The 16,666-nt window shown below is 55.0% G+C and overlaps 8 protein-coding genes across 8 annotated transcripts; 3 read left to right on the top strand and 5 right to left on the bottom strand.

Moving 5' to 3' along the window:
• Nucleotides 1-486: 486 nt before the first annotated feature.
• Nucleotides 487-1,336, bottom strand: GLOTRDRAFT_111022 (NAD P-binding protein). Its single transcript, XM_007867681.1, has one exon. The coding sequence runs from the start codon at nt 1,287-1,289 to the stop codon at nt 648-650; it is 642 nt and encodes a 213-aa protein (XP_007865872.1). The 5' UTR covers nt 1,290-1,336; the 3' UTR covers nt 487-647.
• A 2,330-nt stretch (nt 1,337-3,666) lies between these two features.
• Nucleotides 3,667-4,557, top strand: GLOTRDRAFT_93386 (uncharacterized protein; the record flags this gene model as incomplete). The annotated part of the gene is made up of 1 exon (XM_007867680.1): nt 3,667-4,557. The coding sequence occupies one exon, from the start codon at nt 3,667-3,669 to the stop codon at nt 4,555-4,557; it is 891 nt and encodes a 296-aa protein (XP_007865871.1).
• A 195-nt stretch (nt 4,558-4,752) lies between these two features.
• On the bottom strand, nt 4,753-5,232 carry GLOTRDRAFT_105762 (uncharacterized protein; the record flags this gene model as incomplete). Its single annotated transcript, XM_007867679.1, has 1 exon — nt 4,753-5,232. One exon carries the CDS (start codon nt 5,230-5,232, stop codon nt 4,753-4,755), a length of 480 nt encoding a protein of 159 aa, XP_007865870.1.
• A 285-nt stretch (nt 5,233-5,517) lies between these two features.
• On the bottom strand, nt 5,518-7,164 carry GLOTRDRAFT_116032 (LIM-domain-containing protein; the record flags this gene model as incomplete). The annotated part of the gene is made up of 7 exons (XM_007867678.1): nt 5,518-5,800; nt 5,860-5,985; nt 6,050-6,712; nt 6,830-6,898; nt 6,958-6,969; nt 7,026-7,046; nt 7,099-7,164. The coding sequence occupies 7 exons, from the start codon at nt 7,162-7,164 to the stop codon at nt 5,747-5,749; spliced, it is 1,011 nt and encodes a 336-aa protein (XP_007865869.1). The 3' UTR covers nt 5,518-5,746.
• A 290-nt stretch (nt 7,165-7,454) lies between these two features.
• GLOTRDRAFT_41312 (translation initiation factor eIF-5A) lies at nt 7,455-8,283 on the top strand (the record flags this gene model as incomplete). Its single annotated transcript, XM_007867353.1, has 7 exons — nt 7,455-7,493; nt 7,551-7,626; nt 7,687-7,769; nt 7,827-7,847; nt 7,908-7,973; nt 8,031-8,192; nt 8,248-8,283. 7 exons carry the CDS (start codon nt 7,455-7,457, stop codon nt 8,281-8,283), a joined length of 483 nt encoding a protein of 160 aa, XP_007865544.1.
• Nucleotides 8,284-8,692: 409 nt separating this feature from the next.
• Nucleotides 8,693-10,547, bottom strand: GLOTRDRAFT_76055 (uncharacterized protein). The gene is made up of 3 exons (XM_007867677.1): nt 10,184-10,547; nt 9,122-10,131; nt 8,693-9,069 (listed from the first exon to the last, which is right to left on the bottom strand). Exons 1-3 carry the CDS (start codon nt 10,506-10,508, stop codon nt 8,716-8,718), a joined length of 1,689 nt encoding a protein of 562 aa, XP_007865868.1. The 5' UTR covers nt 10,509-10,547; the 3' UTR covers nt 8,693-8,715.
• Nucleotides 10,548-10,686: 139 nt separating this feature from the next.
• Nucleotides 10,687-13,735, top strand: GLOTRDRAFT_138603 (uncharacterized protein; the record flags this gene model as incomplete). The annotated part of the gene is made up of 16 exons (XM_007867676.1): nt 10,687-10,972; nt 11,026-11,139; nt 11,197-11,268; nt 11,350-11,480; nt 11,554-11,716; nt 11,782-11,870; nt 11,930-12,003; nt 12,073-12,097; nt 12,150-12,264; nt 12,437-12,570; nt 12,623-12,782; nt 12,872-12,899; nt 12,956-12,989; nt 13,058-13,104; nt 13,189-13,320; nt 13,401-13,735. The coding sequence occupies 16 exons, from the start codon at nt 10,687-10,689 to the stop codon at nt 13,624-13,626; spliced, it is 1,830 nt and encodes a 609-aa protein (XP_007865867.1). The 3' UTR covers nt 13,627-13,735.
• Nucleotides 13,736-13,989: 254 nt separating this feature from the next.
• On the bottom strand, nt 13,990-15,007 carry GLOTRDRAFT_76050 (phosphotyrosine protein phosphatases II; the record flags this gene model as incomplete). The annotated part of the gene is made up of 2 exons (XM_007867675.1): nt 14,612-15,007; nt 13,990-14,561 (listed from the first exon to the last, which is right to left on the bottom strand). The coding sequence occupies exons 1-2, from the start codon at nt 14,925-14,927 to the stop codon at nt 13,990-13,992; spliced, it is 888 nt and encodes a 295-aa protein (XP_007865866.1). The 5' UTR covers nt 14,928-15,007.
• Between the last annotated feature and the right edge of the window lie 1,659 nt (nt 15,008-16,666).

Genomic DNA, 16,666 nt, shown 5'->3' with positions numbered 1-16,666 from the left:
TTATTGAGCGAGAAAGGCAATGGCGGCTATGCTTTCAATCCATAAAATACAGTTTGTTATGCACATATTATTGTACCATACCAGGGATATTGATGACGTGAATAGAGTAGTTTCCATGAATTTCAAGTTGTCCATCACATTTTCAATGCAATGCCAGTAGTATTGACCATGGAAACTGTTAGGGGGAGGGCACGGAAGGGGCTTCAATGGGTTCGTGTGACCCCAATTGGACAGACAGCTTCGATTACTCACCACATTTTTTTTACAATAACCCAGCAATTTCAATCTCACAGACTGATACAATAAACTTACAAGTTAAAACCATCAGGCTATGCAGATTTTATCATAAGCAGAAGGGGTACGCGTCTGTAGCCGGTGGACAGAGCCACAGAATCGACACGCGCCCACGTGCACCGTGGTGTGGTTCTCACGTTCGCATTTGCAGTTCGCGAACGCGTTCGGCGGTGTGACCTCCCAGTGGGGTCGACTTTCTGGGCTTCATCATTGCACCTTGTGGCATGCTCGGAGTGTCTGGTAGTTGCAGCTTTATACTGGCTGAAACAATACGAGTGGAACCAATACAGAAGCCTCGGGCTGCCGGGGGTATCTACACACGTGAAAGACAGCCGTACACTACGACTATAATCTTACAGCTTGTCCGTGCTATGATCTTGCTGATCAATAGTAACGACGACCTTTCCAACTGCCTTGTTCTCTTCCATGTACTCGTGCGCCTTTCCAATATCTTCCAGCTTGAAAACCTTGTCCAGGTACACTTCCTTTTTGAAGACTCCGCTCTCGACTTTGTTGATGACGTCCTGCAACACCTCTTCCGCGCCCTCAATGTCTTCTCCCGTCAAGCAGGTGAAGAAACATAGTTTTCTGGTAGGTGGTATCATCGCTGGCGTGAAGTCATGCAGCGCCCAGACTTTGGTCAATATACCGGAGACCACACACGCCCCGTGCCTCGCGAGCATCGGGAACGCGACCTTCTCCAGTTTGTCGGGGCCGACGAGCTCGAACACCGTATTCACACCCTTTGGGTAGAGCGACCGGACCTTCGACACGAGTGACTCGTCGTCCAGCAATGCATGGTCTGCTCCTGCCGCTCTCAACCTGTCCAACTTGCCCGGCTGTCTTGTCGTTGCAATGACCGTGCACCCCCTATCCTTCGCCAACAAAATCGCCCATATCCCGACCGAACTCGTCCCACCATGCACGACGACCACCGCCCCAGGCTTCGTCTCTGCGCTCTCAAACAAGCTCGCGTACGCCGTCCACATGCTCATCGGAATCCCGCCGAGCACCTCCCACGGCAGGCTGCTCTCGAACTTGACCGCCCTTTCTCCCAGACACAGCGCATACTCGGCGTACGTGCCGTCATGCGCCTTCCCGCCGCCATATATCCACGCGCTGACCTTGTCGCCCTCCCGGAAGCTCGTCTCCTTCCCCGCGACCGCGACGACGCCGACGAACTCCTCGCCGAGGATCGCCGGCGGGTCGGTGTGGAACTCGGCCTGGAAGGGCCCGAACTCGGGTGTCCCGGGGGGCTCGTTGTTGCGCCCGCGCAGCTCGGCGCGGTTCAGGCCCGCCGCGTAGACGCGCACGAGGATCCACTTCTCCGAGGGCAGGGTGGGCTTCGGGTAGGCGGTGTCGATGGTGAAGCAGGCGGAGGGTGGGGACGCGCCGGGCTTGGTGAGTACGGCGGCTTTCATTGTGCCGGAGGGAGTATTCGACCAAGAGGGCATTGTGGTGGACGGTGGCCCAAATCGCGGAGGTGCGTCTGCTAACTGTTTCGTCTCGGAGTTGGGAAGGTTCGGCTGGGGTATAAGAGAATACTAGCATTTGGCTACGCGTGCCGGTGCAATGACGATGGGAAGCGAGGGCACTCGGGGTACTCACGTTTCCGTAAATGCGCTCATGCGGAGATAAGGTACTGAAGGGACAGCTAAGTATGTTGAATTCCGGCGGGGAGTGTGGGAGGATAGAGAATAGAATAGGTGTGCCATATATATGCATCATTGCTCAGCAATCTGTACTCAGGACCATGGGCCGCTGTCTATCATAGTCAAGGGGAAGAGCGATGAGATTTGGCACATCGAGCCGTCGTGCAGGCTGCAGTACTTGTAAGTCCGTATCAACAACAACAAATGGTGCAATGTGCTCCTTTATTTGCTGTCACCTCGTTTGGCTTCCAAACTTCATGAAAAGGTGCGATGGCAGCGATGGACATCTCCTACCAAGCTAGTCGGAACGGGTTGCGGTACCGGTCCGGGAACGGATCAATTGCAGACCGACGTTGGGTCGGCACTCAGTATTGATGCGATCAAATGTCCGTATAGGGAACAAGCAACCATGTCTAGATAGTCTAGTCTGTTGAGTACTGGGCTGTAGAACAGCCAGTGGGCTGCCTGTGCACTGTAACTTTAAACTCCTCCTTAAGCTTCGCGGTCCGTACATCCAGACCACTCTCCCTCTGATACTTAGCGACCATGGGTGGCGGGTCGCCTTCTCCATCGAACGGCCCACATAGTACTCGTACACGGAAGATTCTTCTCGTTGTGTTGATCACTTGTTGATGTGCTGATTCTGCCGGCCATCGCATTTGTGCGCTGTCGACGGCACACAGACAACGACGCCATCCGGGTCAGCGGGATGAGAGGTGGAGAAAAGGATGATGCTAGCAGTAACCATTACAGGGGTCATCAATAGCACCGTCTTAGGAAACACTGAGGCAGGGCTCCGCGTTCCCGCCGGTCTGAAGACATTCAGCCTCTAGTACAAAGGGGCAAGGGCGTAGGACCACTCTCCTGTGCAAAGAAGCTGTGCGGAAGCAGGAGCTCGCTGGTGGACTGGCAGATGGGGAAGCCCCCTCGATGCCTTGACTTTGAGCGCGGCACGTGTTGTTGTGCGGTCGATGTGTGAATCATTGTGATCTACGATATCACTACGACCGGAGATATCATTGTCAATGCGGTGAAAGGAATTTCGAAACAGACGGAACATTGCGGGTGAGTGCGTTTGCTTTCCTGCGACCAGTTGTCCTCAAGCTTATACTAATGTCGACGTCTATGTACTGCCAGTAAACCTTACGGTTGAGAAAGAGAGCGCTAGGGACGTAATGAGTGCTGATGATGCAAATCGACAGCAGAGATCCCGTTGATTAGTGGCGGTGCACCGCTCCTGGTCGACACCTTTCGCTTAGAGTCTGAGTTGGCAACCCGCCCTTGTCGGGGGCTTGATTCTCATGCCATGGTTTCAGCAATGCTTGCAGTAAGTGATACGAATGATAATTACTTGTCTTCACAGGGGATGCATAGAGAACGACATGATTTATCATTCGTAACGACGTGCCTACAAGGCTTTGCATCTGTGTACTATGCAGTGAGTTCCCAACCGCCTCTACCTCATCGGTGCCGTACGCGTGCCGCCACTAGCTGCACAGTTACCGACGGCCTTATTTGCGGGGTTATTATCAATCGCGATGCCATCACGGTACAGTATATCTGTAGGCTGTAGCGCCCCAGAAGAAGCGCTAGCCAAGGAACGCAGATGCGCGGGTCCAGCGAGGTTCGGCTTTCGTCCTCTTATTTCTACCTCTGCGACTCACGTTTCTTCCCCTTCTCAGCACGACAATCTTCGTCGTCGCACACAAGCGCAGCGGTGATGTCTTCCGACTCTTCACAAGTTACAGCGCCAGCTGGCCAACCTGTACCCGCTGGTATAACCCCGAGTCACAGCAGTCCCACCGACTCGAGAACAACTAGCGCAGGTGATTCCGGGAATACCGCCACGCATCCTGCTGGAAACGACCAACAGACTTCATCATCCTCTCCTTACATCTCGGGAACTGGCGTCACCACTATAAACCGGTCGTCCAGACATACCACCGATACGGGCGCCATCGCTGGAGGGGTAGCAGGCGGCTTAGTCGCCCTCTTTCTGCTACTTGTCGCGCTCATGTGGTGGCGGGTGCGTCGGCGAATCCGAGCTCATGAGCGAGGGGACACCGTCCGCGTCAAAAGGGCCAGAGGGGAGAAGGTCGATCTGCGCTCGGAAGCTGAGGGCGACTCCATGTTGGGGACAGATCCTGAAAGGGCGCTCGGTGGCCCATTCGATGCCATGGATGTCTCTCCGTATATCAATCATGTATCGCCATTTCCACCGCCAGATAACACGTCCCTCATGGCTGTTCACCCACTTAACACCCCCAATACGACCCCCGTGCCCTCAGATCACCGTCCAGGGTCTTCGTCAGGCTCTGTTACCAAATCGTCTAGCAAGCATGGCAGGAACGATAAAGCACTGCTGAAAGCGCAGGAAAGGCAGCAGGAGCTCGCCCGGATGGTGGCAGAGCACGAGGAGTCGCTGGCGCTACTACAACAGAGGAGTCCGCCAAGCTCGGCGAATCATGCTGAAAGTGCCGCTGCTCCTACTCCCATGAGCAGCGCTGAGGAGGAGTTAAGGTCCCAGATACGGCAGATGCAGGAGGAGATGCACAGGATGCAAGCGCAACTTTCTACATTGAATGATGAACCTCCGCCTCGGTACGAGTAGGATGGGAAGGTTGAGACTTGATGCTTTACTTGTGATGTATCCGCTCTTCGCTCTGCGATTTTTTGAATTGGCTTCTTAGCTCACGACAAACCTGTTTCATGTTTATTTATTGTCCGCCTGGAGTGCATATGACTTATAGTACGAATCCGCGCATAGTTCCTATGAATACGAAGAGTATCGTAATGTGCCATTCCACTAGGTTGTCGCCTTCTTGTCTTTCCCTATTATCCGGACTCCTACCCCAGACAGGATTAAACACCTCATCAGTGCGCCACAGTATACGAATCCGATGTTTCCCCAGTCGATGGCATTCCACTGCCAAAACTTCCAAAACATACCTGTCCCTAGGGAAGCAATGCTGTACAGGTGACCAAAGTCCGCGATGAGCAGCCCTGTCAAAAGGGTCCTCCAGGTTTTGAGAGAACGCGTGGAGCGCAAGACCAGCGCTTCGTTGAGTGCAAAGAGGAGGTACAGGTTGGCGAGTTGGCTGAGGACGACCTGCGTCCCCACCGGTATTCCGAGCGAGGTCGCAGGAGCAGACGACGCGTGAGTCAGTTTCAGGTATTCGAGAGGACGCAAGTGAGCGTAATAAGCCCCAACTATGGTCGAGAATGGTTCGATGTAGAGGAAGAACAGGACGTAAGGCAGGTTCGGTGAGAATGTCGCTCCCTCCATGGTTCTGGTACAGTATACAGATGCCAGCCTCTATCCGTACGTCTCAGTCCCACTGTCGCTTGCAGGTACTAAACGTCATAGGCAGGAAACGTACCGTAGCGAGTGGCTAGTTTGTGGCGGTAGTCAATGCTTGACTTGGCAATCTTGTGGCAATCTTGGATCCATGATGCAACTTCGAAGTTCGGGCGTGGGAACAGCCACGGCCACAAATGGGTCCACCGCAACTAACTACATAATTCGACTATGCTTCCACACTCAAGCCAGCTTTGAAAGCCATCAGGTCGTAAACTGAGATATGTTTGAATATTTTCAGTGATGCGGATATACAGTTTTTCTCAGTCAGGGGAAGGATAAAGTCAGGAGAAGTCGTCCATGAAAATCACATAACGATACATTCACAACGTAGGCGTGCATCGCTGCCCTCTGGCACGATGTCTTCGAGCTCCAAGATTACAAGATGGGTATAGTCGTATAGGTTAACCGAATCAACTCAGGTGATGTGACAAATGACGCCTTATCCGCCGGCTTTGCCAAGCAGGGCATACCCACTTCCAGCCGGTCCGTATAACTGTACCGGAGACGTCAGCAAGCTATAGTAACTAGGCTTGGCCGGTCTACAACGCTTACCTTGCTGTAGCATCGATGACAGTACGGTACTCCTTCCTTCTCGGTCAATCTAGTGGAGTCCAGCGAAGTGCCGCACCCCGTGCACCGCAGACACGCTCGGTGATACGTCTTGCCTACAGCCTTGACCTAGCGCGCAAATTTCCATGCGCATGAGCACCAAGAGCCGATACATAGACGGGTATGGAAATACCTGTTCGGCAAAATAGACGCTCTTCCCGCACTTCGGACAAACCGGTGTTCCCCCACCCCACTGTTTCGATGGCGACGATGTCCCGCCGCCCAACGCAGCGCCGTATCTAGTCCCAGTCATAGTGGGTACAAGGGATGGTAGAGAGGCGCTGAATGACGAATTCGACCGTCCCAGAGTGCTCGCATACTTTGTAGGATTCCCCGGCCCGCCTCGACCGGTGAAAGAGGGATTCAGAGGCGTGTTCGCACTCCGCGCCGCATCTCCGTTCCTATTCCCAGCCCGCGGCTCTTCAGAAATAGTGTCCAGCGCTTCGTCGCCGTTCCCGTTCTCAGCTGCCTCACCGGCGTCCTGGCGACCCAGTGACCGAGCGGAGAAGGACGAGAATGTGGGGGATGTAGGGCTTAAGCTTCGCGTGGGCTTGAACATGGGCGGCGGGGAGGAAGTGTTCTTCCGCCCAATTCTTTCTTGGTAAGAAAGATTGCTGCTCCCAGTGACATGACTAGTGATGAGCGAGGGAGAAAGCGAGTTGCCTGTGTTCGTCCTCGTCGGGGACAGAGGTGGCGGCGAGAATGAGCGCCGTGTAGGAGATGGCACTGGGTCATCGCGGTGGGGCAGATTGGCTTGCCGGAGGTCACGAGTCCCGAAAGTCTTTGAATGGCAGTTCTTGCTGTGAACAGTAAGCACCTCGCGGGTCCACAGCATCTACGGTACTCACCAATACGCCTATGAGAGCCCCCATAATGAGCTGAGAGCGACGTGACCCTGATATCGCGGACGTACCTCTTCATCGTGCTCGAGAAGACTCAATGAATCTAGCCGCTTATTACATATTGCGCAGGTCAGGCAAGGCTGTCATCCGCGAACACGAGGTTGAGAAAGCGCGGAATATTGAGTCAAAGACTGCTCACTTTATGGTAAAGCTTGACGGACAATGGGGTCAGCTAACAGCGAGGCTGGAAGCCGGCCTTGAACGTACCTTTCGCCCCGGACCCATGACCTAATTGCTTCATGAGATTCAAGATCGAGCAGACGGATCAGAGCAGACGCACCTGCTCCGCCGCGTAGACCGCTTTGCTGCATCGCGGGCAGCGGGGTGTGCCTCCAAAAGGGTGCATTATTTGCAGCAAAAAATGAGAGGTCTATACAGGTAGAGCAGAGTAAGCAGCCGCGATGGAATACAGACAGTGGACGCGCTAATTAGAGTCAGTGTGGTGGCGGTGTCGCAGTCGGCGGTGGCGCGGAGAGAGGCCGGATGGCCGGATTCTCTCACGATCGGAGATTGAAAAAGATTGACAATCTCTGATTTTCTACTGCTTCGGCTTTCGCGCTCGTCTCTCCTTGCAGTCCATATCCTTCCCATCTCCCATCTCCTTCGCTTGTCTTTTAATTTCTTTATACGACCATCATGTCCGACGATGAGCAGCACAACCACACTTTCGAGCAGGTCTGTTTGTCGTCTTCGCGTTGATCTCGGGGCTAGCGGCTCATCTCTGTTCGTCAGGCCTCTGCTGGCGCCTCGCTCACCTACCCCATGCAATGCTCGGCTCTCCGTAAGAACGGGCACGTTGTAATAAAAGGTGCGTTTAAGGGCAATATGAAGTGATTTGCGGACCCACGATCTTATGTGCGCGAGATAGGCCGTCCCTGCAAAATCGTGGAAATGTCCACCTCGAAGACAGGCAAGCACGGTCACGCCAAGGTGCACTTGGTTGCGATTGATGTGAGTGTCAGAAATTTGCAGTCATAGAGCGACAAAACTTAGCCTTGAATTCCTCAGATATTCAACGGGAAGAAGATGGTCAGAATAAGATTTTAACACCCCTAGTAGACGTTTTCTGACTGGCTTGTGCTGTAACAGGAGGATATCTGTCCCTCCACCCACAACATGGACGTTCCCAACGTTAGCCGGACCGAGTACCAGCTCGTACGCATGATTATAGCCACCTCGGTCTTTGTTCCATAATGACCGATTCTGGTGTAGGTCAACATTGACGATGGTTTCCTGAACCTCATGACCCAGGACGGTACTCCCAAGGACGACGTCCGTGTGCCTGAGGGTGAATTGGGCAAGCAGATCCAGGCCGCGTTCGACGAGGGTTCTGATCTCTTGGTTACGATCGTTTCTGCTATGGGAGAGGAAGCGGTGAGTATACAACACCGCTCATTCGCAAAGCTCCTCACTGAACGTTATGTCATAGGCCATCTCTTTCAAGGAAGCCCCGAAGGGATCGTAAATATCTGGTGAGTAACGCTGGATACACTTCCTATGAAGGCATGTCCTTATGATGTCATTCGAGCAGCATTTCTCTTGTCATCGATATCTCGGCTGGTCGTTCTGTCTTTATCGTGCTACCTTCCTTCTGTGTGATGCGCGACGTGTGCATGTACTCCTATTGGGCTTTGATTCATATCATGTATTGCGCTAGTTTATGTCAGATACAGTGATGTTGTCGAAGTTCGCTACGATGTTTTGGATCTTAGAAGCCATTAGAGTTGAGTTTGTGGCAATTTCCGCGCTCTATGGGCCTGCATGAGTGGCTGTGTCCCTCTTCCGCGCCTTTCGATCGAACTATCATGTTCTTCGTGGTGGTGAACAGATTCTCGACTGGAAAACCAGAAAGCAAACACAAAACTAGTGCGCGACAACGTGTAATAGTACAAGTAAGCTAATCTCCATGGGCTCGTTTGGTACCCCTCGATCCACCATGTGCATTGCTGCCGCCGACCTGGATGCTTCCCTGCCGAGCTCTCTTCGGTATCCCTCGTATTGGGTCCCAGAACACTTTCGGCTCGTAATCCCACGTCGCATAGAAACGCGCGTCCGGCAATACCTTGGGCGCCTCGTCTTTCTCCTCTGGCTCCTTATCTTTGTCCTTGTCCTTCGCTTTGCCGCCGGCTGGGGTTGGCGCCGCCATAGAATTCCAAGGCGCGTTCATACCAGGCCCATAGGTAAGCTTCTGAGTGCCTTTCATGAGCACAGGAGGGTGAGTCAGCCGCGTCGTCCGTGTATACACGGAACTCTGCTCATTCATTTGAATAAGCTTCTCCCTACTTGAGACACTGGTGACTTACCGGCAGGATCTGCCTAGCCAACTCTGGGATACGTGAGGACTGTTGGCTGATCATGGGCGCAATGCGTTCGGTCGGCGCGACAGGCTTCGGTGGGGCAGAAGGGAGACCCGACTTCTTCTCCTTATTCGGGTCAGGAGTCTTGTCACCCTTGCCTTCTGTTGGCGTGGGCGGCGCGTTGATGGGTACAGGATAGGTGGGCATAATGGCCGCAACACGGGGCGGGCATGGCTGTACGCTAGCGTACAAGGTGTCTGGCGGGTCCCACCGCGGGCGCCGCTGGTTTTCTGCAATGAGGGCCAGGGCGACCTTGTGTTTACTCGGATTCCCGCCGCCTGTTGTGGGCGGGGGAGGGTGCGTAAGGATATGATGATACGCTGCGAGCAGCGTTGGTTGTATTTGCGGAGTCGGAAGGACGAATGGTCTCGAATGGGACGTCTCAAGTCCCGGAGACGATGGTGGTTTCGGCAGGTGCCATTCCGGCACAGACGAGAGTGATGATTCAGAATACGGTACGGGGGTAAGATAATCGGAAGAAGAGGCGGAGGTAAGAGGCTGGGTGAGGGGTGTGGGGAGTGGCTCAGCTCCAGCTGTCGCTGATTCCGCCGCCGGACGAGGTGATGGTTCTCTGGAGGGTGGATGAAGTTCGCCAGGAAATGGAGGAAGGAAATCAGGAACATATTCAGGTGGGTCCCAATCCATCATCCTTTGTCTCTTCCTAGCTGGAGGAGACGCCGGATTCGAAACTGGTGAAAGCGGTAACGGTGGTGACGATGGCCTTCTCGGACCACTGGGTGCTGATAGGCTCTCGTCCTTTTGCGTCGCCTCAGTCTCGTCTTCGTTCAGGACAGGATTCACCTGCGCCTCGGGTGTTACTTGTTCGTCACCGGATTCCGCGGACTCCTCGTCAAGCTCTTCTGATTCCCCTTCCGACAACGACAGTCCCTCTGGAACGGGCGCATACACCAAAGGTATGGCATCGTACTCTTGCCGGAGCCCCTCGGACAGAACAGCTAGGATGGTGTAAGAGGAAAGCGAGGGGTAGATGAGCCCAGCTCGACTGACCCTTGTATTCCTTCAAATCTTCAAGTCTATTCCTCGTCTGTACCCCATATCTCCCTAGCTCCTTACCTTCCGAGCCACAATAATCACGTAGTTCTTCGATGCTTGTCCCCATCTCCTCAAGAGCACACCCCGCATCGCGCACAGTTAGATTCAGCCTCCCGGCTTGCTCTGCATACTTCTTGCACGACTGCGACAAAACAGTCAGGTAACGCGAAAGCAGATCCGTCAGAACATGGGTCGCCTCGGTCGAGGATCGCGAGAAATTCTGCCCGTGCAGAGTCCGGATTGTGGCCGACTCTAGCAGCTTGTGAGTGCTAACATCCATTGTAACCCATACGCAAAGGCTCGGGCAGGGATATAGCAGAATTTCGGCAGAGGCGCCGTCGTCGTTGTCCCCGTTGGCAGTGGGTGTGGTTCGAGATGAGATTCAGTCGGCGCTTCGGAGCTTGCCGGTGTAAACGCGGTACGTCACGCGTCAAGCCGGATACTTATGCGGTGCCACAATGTCTAGCAGCTCGAAAGATGTCAAGCTCGCTGTTCCTGGTTCTCGTCCTTCAGCATACAGTTATTTCAACCCGAAGTGGCCTACTTTTCTGACTGCAGTCGCTGCTGCTTTCGCTTTGTATATTGTCTCAGGATGGAGAAAAGGTCTGGTCACGCAGCTACCTCAGAGTTATGCGTTATGTGCGAGTAGGGGCAAGGGCACAATCTATACGGTGGACGAGAGTAATCCGCAAGTCGAATGCCTTCTGGTGCAAGGAGACAAGATTATGGACGCTGGTGACAAAGGTTCGCTGTCATCGTTAGTTTGGAGACGCTTTCATGGACAGATTACGCTGAAGACAAGGTACGTGAGTCCTGGGCTGCTCTCAGTCTGGTGCACGCACCCGGAGACGAAGCTTCATTGGCCGTTCTCGAAGTTCCCAAAGGTCACATAGTAGTGCCCGGGTTGGCAGGTGTGATCTCGACGTTTTACGCGGCGTTGAAACTCAGATAAGAACGCAACGCGTTAGATCCTCATGCACATATACTGGAATATGGGTTTAAAATGCAACTTCAACTGGATGGAGCCAGATCGCTACAGGGTAGGTGTCAGTACATACGACGTGTCGTCCGTCCAGGCTGTTCAAAGGCTCGGATGCACGTACCAACTAACGTTCATCTAGATATCATTGATATACTTGAATCTTACGTCTTGGCCCATCCCGACGTGCTTAATGATACTTCAAAATGGATAGAGGGCATGGGCTGGGACCAGAACTTGTGGAAGGATTGGCGGGGAGGCTTTCCTATGGCCGTACGTGACCAGACTCTCCCTACCTGGCTCGAGGAAGCTTGTGCAAATCTCATCCCATGGCGGTACAATATAGAAAGATCTTGATACGCCATTGCTGCAAGGCCGTCCTATCAGCATCGCTCGCGTAGACGTGCACGCGACGTGGGTGTCCGAGAGGGTACTAGATATTATGGGTGGCTTACCCGAACGCGTCGACGGCGGGGAGATTATTCGAGACCGTGAGGGGGACCCAACAGGTAGGAGCTCACTTCTCCAAAAGTATCAATAATATCAATAATGCACCTACTTTACTGGCGGATAGGTGTATTTGTTGACAATGCCATGTCCCTTATCCCTTCGCCTCCTCGATCGGATGCAGTCATGTTGGAGTACTTTGACAGAGCTATGCAGGTGCGTGCCCTCGGGTGGCGAAAGTACTGCTCCGCATATTCGATGTAACCCTGGCTTAGGATGGATTATCCGTGGGCCTTACCAGCATTCATGACGCTGGTAACGACGCCCGAGTCGTCAGATTCTATGAGCAGTGAGCATCTGCCGATCTTTTTAGCTGTCTCCCCAGTGTGATGACAGAGTCTTAACTTGTCGTGCTTAGCCTGGCGGAGCAAGGCCGTTTACCAGTAAGCACTTTCTTGCGATTTCGTGGCATCAGGCCAATATTACATGTATCAGATGCGTCTGTACATAATGGGCATGCTCGAAAACGCACAACTGAAAATGCAACGCCGGGAGAATTTTGGAAAGGAAGGAAGGCTGAATGTCAGGGGCATCAAGATGTTCATGGACGGTGAGTGCTCTGCCTTGTATTCCTGAGGTCCGACGCCTGTGCCGCGCCGCGCCGCGACTGCTATTCTGATGACTACGGCATCTTCCCTGGACGTGAGCGATACCATGTCACTGTCTCTATGTCATCTGTTATCAAGCTGCTTTACCTGGTAGCTGACAATAACGGCCCGCAGGAGCCTTAGGCTCTTGGGGAGCAGCATTGATAGAGCCGTACTCTGACAAGCCCGACACCAGCGGGCTCCTGCGTATTGATCCGCAAGAGATGCGGCGCGACGTCAAGAACGCGTGGGAGCAGGGGTGGCAAGTAGTCAGCATGGGCTTTTTCCTTGATCCCATATGCATCTGATCGAAAGGAATAGAACATCCATTGCATAGGTGATCGTGCTAACAAGATTGCACTGGACATTTTTGAAGAGGTGTTGCGAGATGCGCAGGGCAATGCCAGTGTTCGCAGACCTAGGATCGAGCATGCACAGATCATGCAATCAAGTGACCTCGAGCGGACAGGAAAATTAGGAGGTCAGTTGATGGCCTGATGTCTCGTTTGCTGAATGCAGTACTTGCATTTCGCTATCATCTAAGTTGGTTCGTTCTAACATTACTATCAGTTATTGCTAGCGTCCAGCCTACGCATGCGTTCGTGACATTCCATCCGTGATGCGGGCTTGCTAGTTGATCTCCCATTGTTATAGGACAAGCGATATGTGGTACGCTGAAAGTCGATTGGTACGTACTAGCCATTTCAACAGATGGCTGTGTCATTTGTAGGGCAGCCTAATGCATCTCACATTCAGGGCCCTGAACGGATCAAGGGTGCCTACGCATATCAAACGCTGCTCCGGTTCGTATCGGAATCGAAATTCATTTAGCATCACACTCCGGAGCGTACACCACCGGCATCCATCTATACTAACATTATCTATAGGAACTCTCCCGAAGGCGTACTGCCACTAGGCTCCGACTTTCCTGTCGAGAGTATCAACCCTTTGTTAGGTTTCTACGCCGCTGTCTCCAGGCTGGACCGCTCGGGCAGGAGCCCCCACGGAGAGAACGGATGGTGAGTGTCTGATGGGCGTATCGTCTTAGCAATTATGGCTGTTACGCATGCCCGGGGAAGAACTAATGTCCGTCTCGCAGGTTTGCAAAGGAACGGTTAACCCGAGCGCAAGCGCTGAAAGGCATGACGCTCGATGCCGCGTACGCCTCATTCGCGGAGCATGACATCGGGTCATTGGCACCGGGGAAGAAGGCCGATTTTGTCGTTCTAAACAAGGACATCATGTCGGTACCGGTCCACGAGATCTTGACCACTCGAGTCGCAGCCACCGTGATTGACGGTCGGATAGCTTTCGGAGGCTTGTGATTGTCGAGGTTCGGAGTGGGAGATCTGGGACTAGCATAACAGCGGCCGAGTCCATCGTAGTGCCTTGCAATGAACCAGAACGAAATGATGATGGTACTTTTATAATGCCTGGTGTGTGCTATACAAATGGTTACTCGATTGGGTATGCCCTGCGGGAACAAGTTGATGAAGAAAAGAGAATGAGAGAGAGAGATGAGAGCGAGCCCAAAAGACCGACTGAGCGTTTGACCAAAGGAATGGAGCGACAACAATTCTGTCTGGCAATAAAGAGTAATAATTCTAGAATTATACCATTAAATAAAAGTCTGTCCATGACCATCGGGAGACAATTCAATTTGCCGCAACGAACCCACAGCTTGAACCCTATGAATAGACCGAACTCTCCAGACCCGCCTTGCTGACCCGCCGCAGAGGCTGTAGCGTGTTCTCGTCCACGGGTGCGCGGCGGGCGTGCCTGTACCTCCCGCTCGAATCTTTGATCTCCATCTCCTGGCCCGAGTCGCCGACCCGCGCCACGCCGTCCGCGGACATGAGATGCGGGATGTCGCCGTTGGGGCCCATGAACGCCGGCGGGAGGCTCTCGCGCTGCGGGCCCTGCCGTCGGTTCGCGACGGCGACGCCGTAGTTGCCGTTCATGCCCATGCCCCCTCCGCCGCCCGCGTCCGCCTCCACGTCGTGCTCGGCGGGCGTCGACGCGGCGGACTTGATCACGCCCATGGACTTGGTGCCGAGCTCCTGCTCCTCGAAGGTCATGAGCTCGGAGACGAAGCCGATGTTGGGCGAGATGCCCTTGCGCCGCTCGACGACGAAGGTGTAGGCGCGCGAGAGCGTCCAGTGGTTCGCGTGGATGAGGTAGGCCATGACGGCGGTCACGGAGCGGGATTTGCCCGCTTTGCAGTGGACGTATGTAGGCGCCGAGTGCAGTCGCGCATCGTCTGAGGTGCAGGGTAAGTGATTGTCTTTCGTGATAATATACTAGGCATACCGAGGTACTCGCAAACTTCGCGCACGCCGCGCGTGATGTTGTCCTCCTCGACGGTATCGCGCATGGGTATTCGGATATACTTTTCAAATTTCTCCCGCAGATGTAGCCCCAAGTTATCGTCGCACTCTTCCGCGATATTCAATATTCGCGTGACTCCAAGCTTTTTGAGCTCCTGCACATGCTCCTCCTCGGTCAGCTCCGGCCCGAGGTACAGGAAACCTGGGAGAATCGTAGACACTGTAAACACGGGGAACGGCTCTTCCGTCGTTGGTGGCTGGCTTGTGTCGGGGCGGGCAGTAGAGGCTGAGCGGGGCATGGGCGTGCCCGGGGTGCGGGGGGTACTGGAGCGAGAAGAGTAAAAGGATGGGGACGGTGGTGGGAGATACTCGCTCGAGCCATTCAAGCCCGGGGACGAGGGCAGCCAGCGCGCGGACCCCGGCGGAGAATAGTTGGACGCGTATATGTTGAGATGTGAGGGAGAATGGGGGCGGAGGGTAGCGGAGGGGGGTGCGGCGAGGGTGTTCGCCTTCACGGGAAGGTTGCGGATCTGCAGCTTCGGCAGGTTCTCCTTGAGGCGCTCTGCGGACTTGGTGTCGAGCTTGCCAAGCTGGGGCACACTGGGCCTGCGCGGGGGCGGTGGGCGGCGGAAGACGGACTGGGAGGGGGGCGGCGAGGGGGTGGCGTCGTGGAGGAGGCTGCGCGAGCTCATGACGGACGGCATGCCGGCGCTGGGCGAGGCGGGGGGCGAGCAGGACAGGTGCTCGATCTCGGGGAGGGCTTTGGAGCGCAGCGCGGACTGGGTGTCCAGCTGAAATAGGCCGTGGCCTTTCTTAGAGGGGTCGTCCGGTGCGCGGAGCGCGTCATCAGCATCTCCTGATACGATAAGATACCGTAGGTCCGGGTGTCGACGCGCAGCCGCCAGCCCGCCTCTGACATAGCTCACACTGCCCTGCTCGAGCAGGGGAGCAAGGACTGCGAGAAGCGCCCAGGCGGTCGAGTTGGCGCTGTCGCGGGCCTTCGGGTCCATCTCGTCGTCGTAGACGATGACGTCGCCGTCCCAGTCGCCGTCGGGGCCCATGAGCTCGTCCCAGGTCTCCTTGCCGTCCTCGGTGGTGATGAACTGGCGCAGCGCGTCGAGGGACTGAAACCCGCCGGTCGGCTTGCGGCAGCGTTTCAGGATGAGGGAGGGGATGGCGATGTTGATGCTATGGCGGAGGCGAGAGGTGAGGTAGGACGCGGCAGGTCTGGTGTCGATTAGCAACGGGCGGGCAGAGGCTGTGAGGCGCGAGAAGAGGGAGCTCGGGTCGAGTCCGTCCGGAGGGGTCGGAGAGGGGAGACGCGGGGGCTCAGGAGAGAGCGCATCTGCGGTATAGAAACGGGCACTGCTGCTGAGGGGGGAGTAGCGCGGCTCGGAGCTGGGGGTGTAGTATACACTAGGTGATGTGACGCTGGCGCTGCTGGACGCGGGGCTGGTGATGGACAGGTCGCTGAGCTCGGACCACGCCCGTGACGGCGGCTCGAAGGGGCGGTGGGGTGATGGCTGCGCGAGCTTGAGGTTCTGCGCAGAGCGGATGGGGCGCAGGCGCAGGTTCTTGCGGACGCTCTTGCGGAGCTCCTCGAGCACGGCCAGGTCCTTCGACAGGTCGTCCGAGGTCGCGTCGGAGTCGGTCAGGTTCAGCGACGACGCGATGGGCGAGCCAGAGGACGCCGACGAGGGCGACGAGAGCGTGAGGTGGTCGTCGTCGCCGTCGAGATCAATGGGGGACTCGAATTCAATGACAGTGTTCGTTGCTACCGGCCTATTTGCGATGCCTATTGTCAGGTTGGGCGGTTTGGGCTTCTTTGCAGCAGACATTATGCCAGGTGAGCGAGAGGGGCCTGCAATAGCAGAGCTGTGCATGACGTGCTGGACAGCCTGCGGAGGGAGAGTGGACGGCGACGGAGGAGGAAAGCTACAGCACCCGACTGGGACACTGCACTTGTGATTTCCGTCATTCTCGTGGCTGCTCGCGCACACAGCATATGTGGGATATATGCGCTATACTCTAGTGGCAC

This window comes from Gloeophyllum trabeum (genome assembly GCF_000344685.1).
Source record: "Gloeophyllum trabeum ATCC 11539 unplaced genomic scaffold GLOTRscaffold_00006, whole genome shotgun sequence".
In the NCBI taxonomy this organism is placed as follows: domain Eukaryota; kingdom Fungi; phylum Basidiomycota; class Agaricomycetes; order Gloeophyllales; family Gloeophyllaceae; genus Gloeophyllum; species Gloeophyllum trabeum.
The sequence above is the reverse complement of the archived record's forward strand: the minus strand, read 5'-3'. Positions and strand labels throughout refer to the sequence as shown.

Coding starts and splice junctions, on each gene's coding strand:
- GLOTRDRAFT_111022 (XM_007867681.1), bottom strand. CDS start 1,289: ATGAGCATGTGGACGGCGTACGCGAGCTTGTTTGAGAGCGCAGAGACG.
- GLOTRDRAFT_76055 (XM_007867677.1), bottom strand. CDS start 10,508: ATGGATGTTAGCACTCACAAGCTGCTAGAGTCGGCCACAATCCGGACT. Junction 10,132..10,183: donor AGATTTGAAGGAATACAAGG/GTCAGTCGAGCT, acceptor ACACCATCCTAG/CTGTTCTGTCCGAGGGGCTC. Junction 9,070..9,121: donor TGGCTAGGCAGATCCTGCCG/GTAAGTCACCAG, acceptor ATGAATGAGCAG/AGTTCCGTGTATACACGGAC.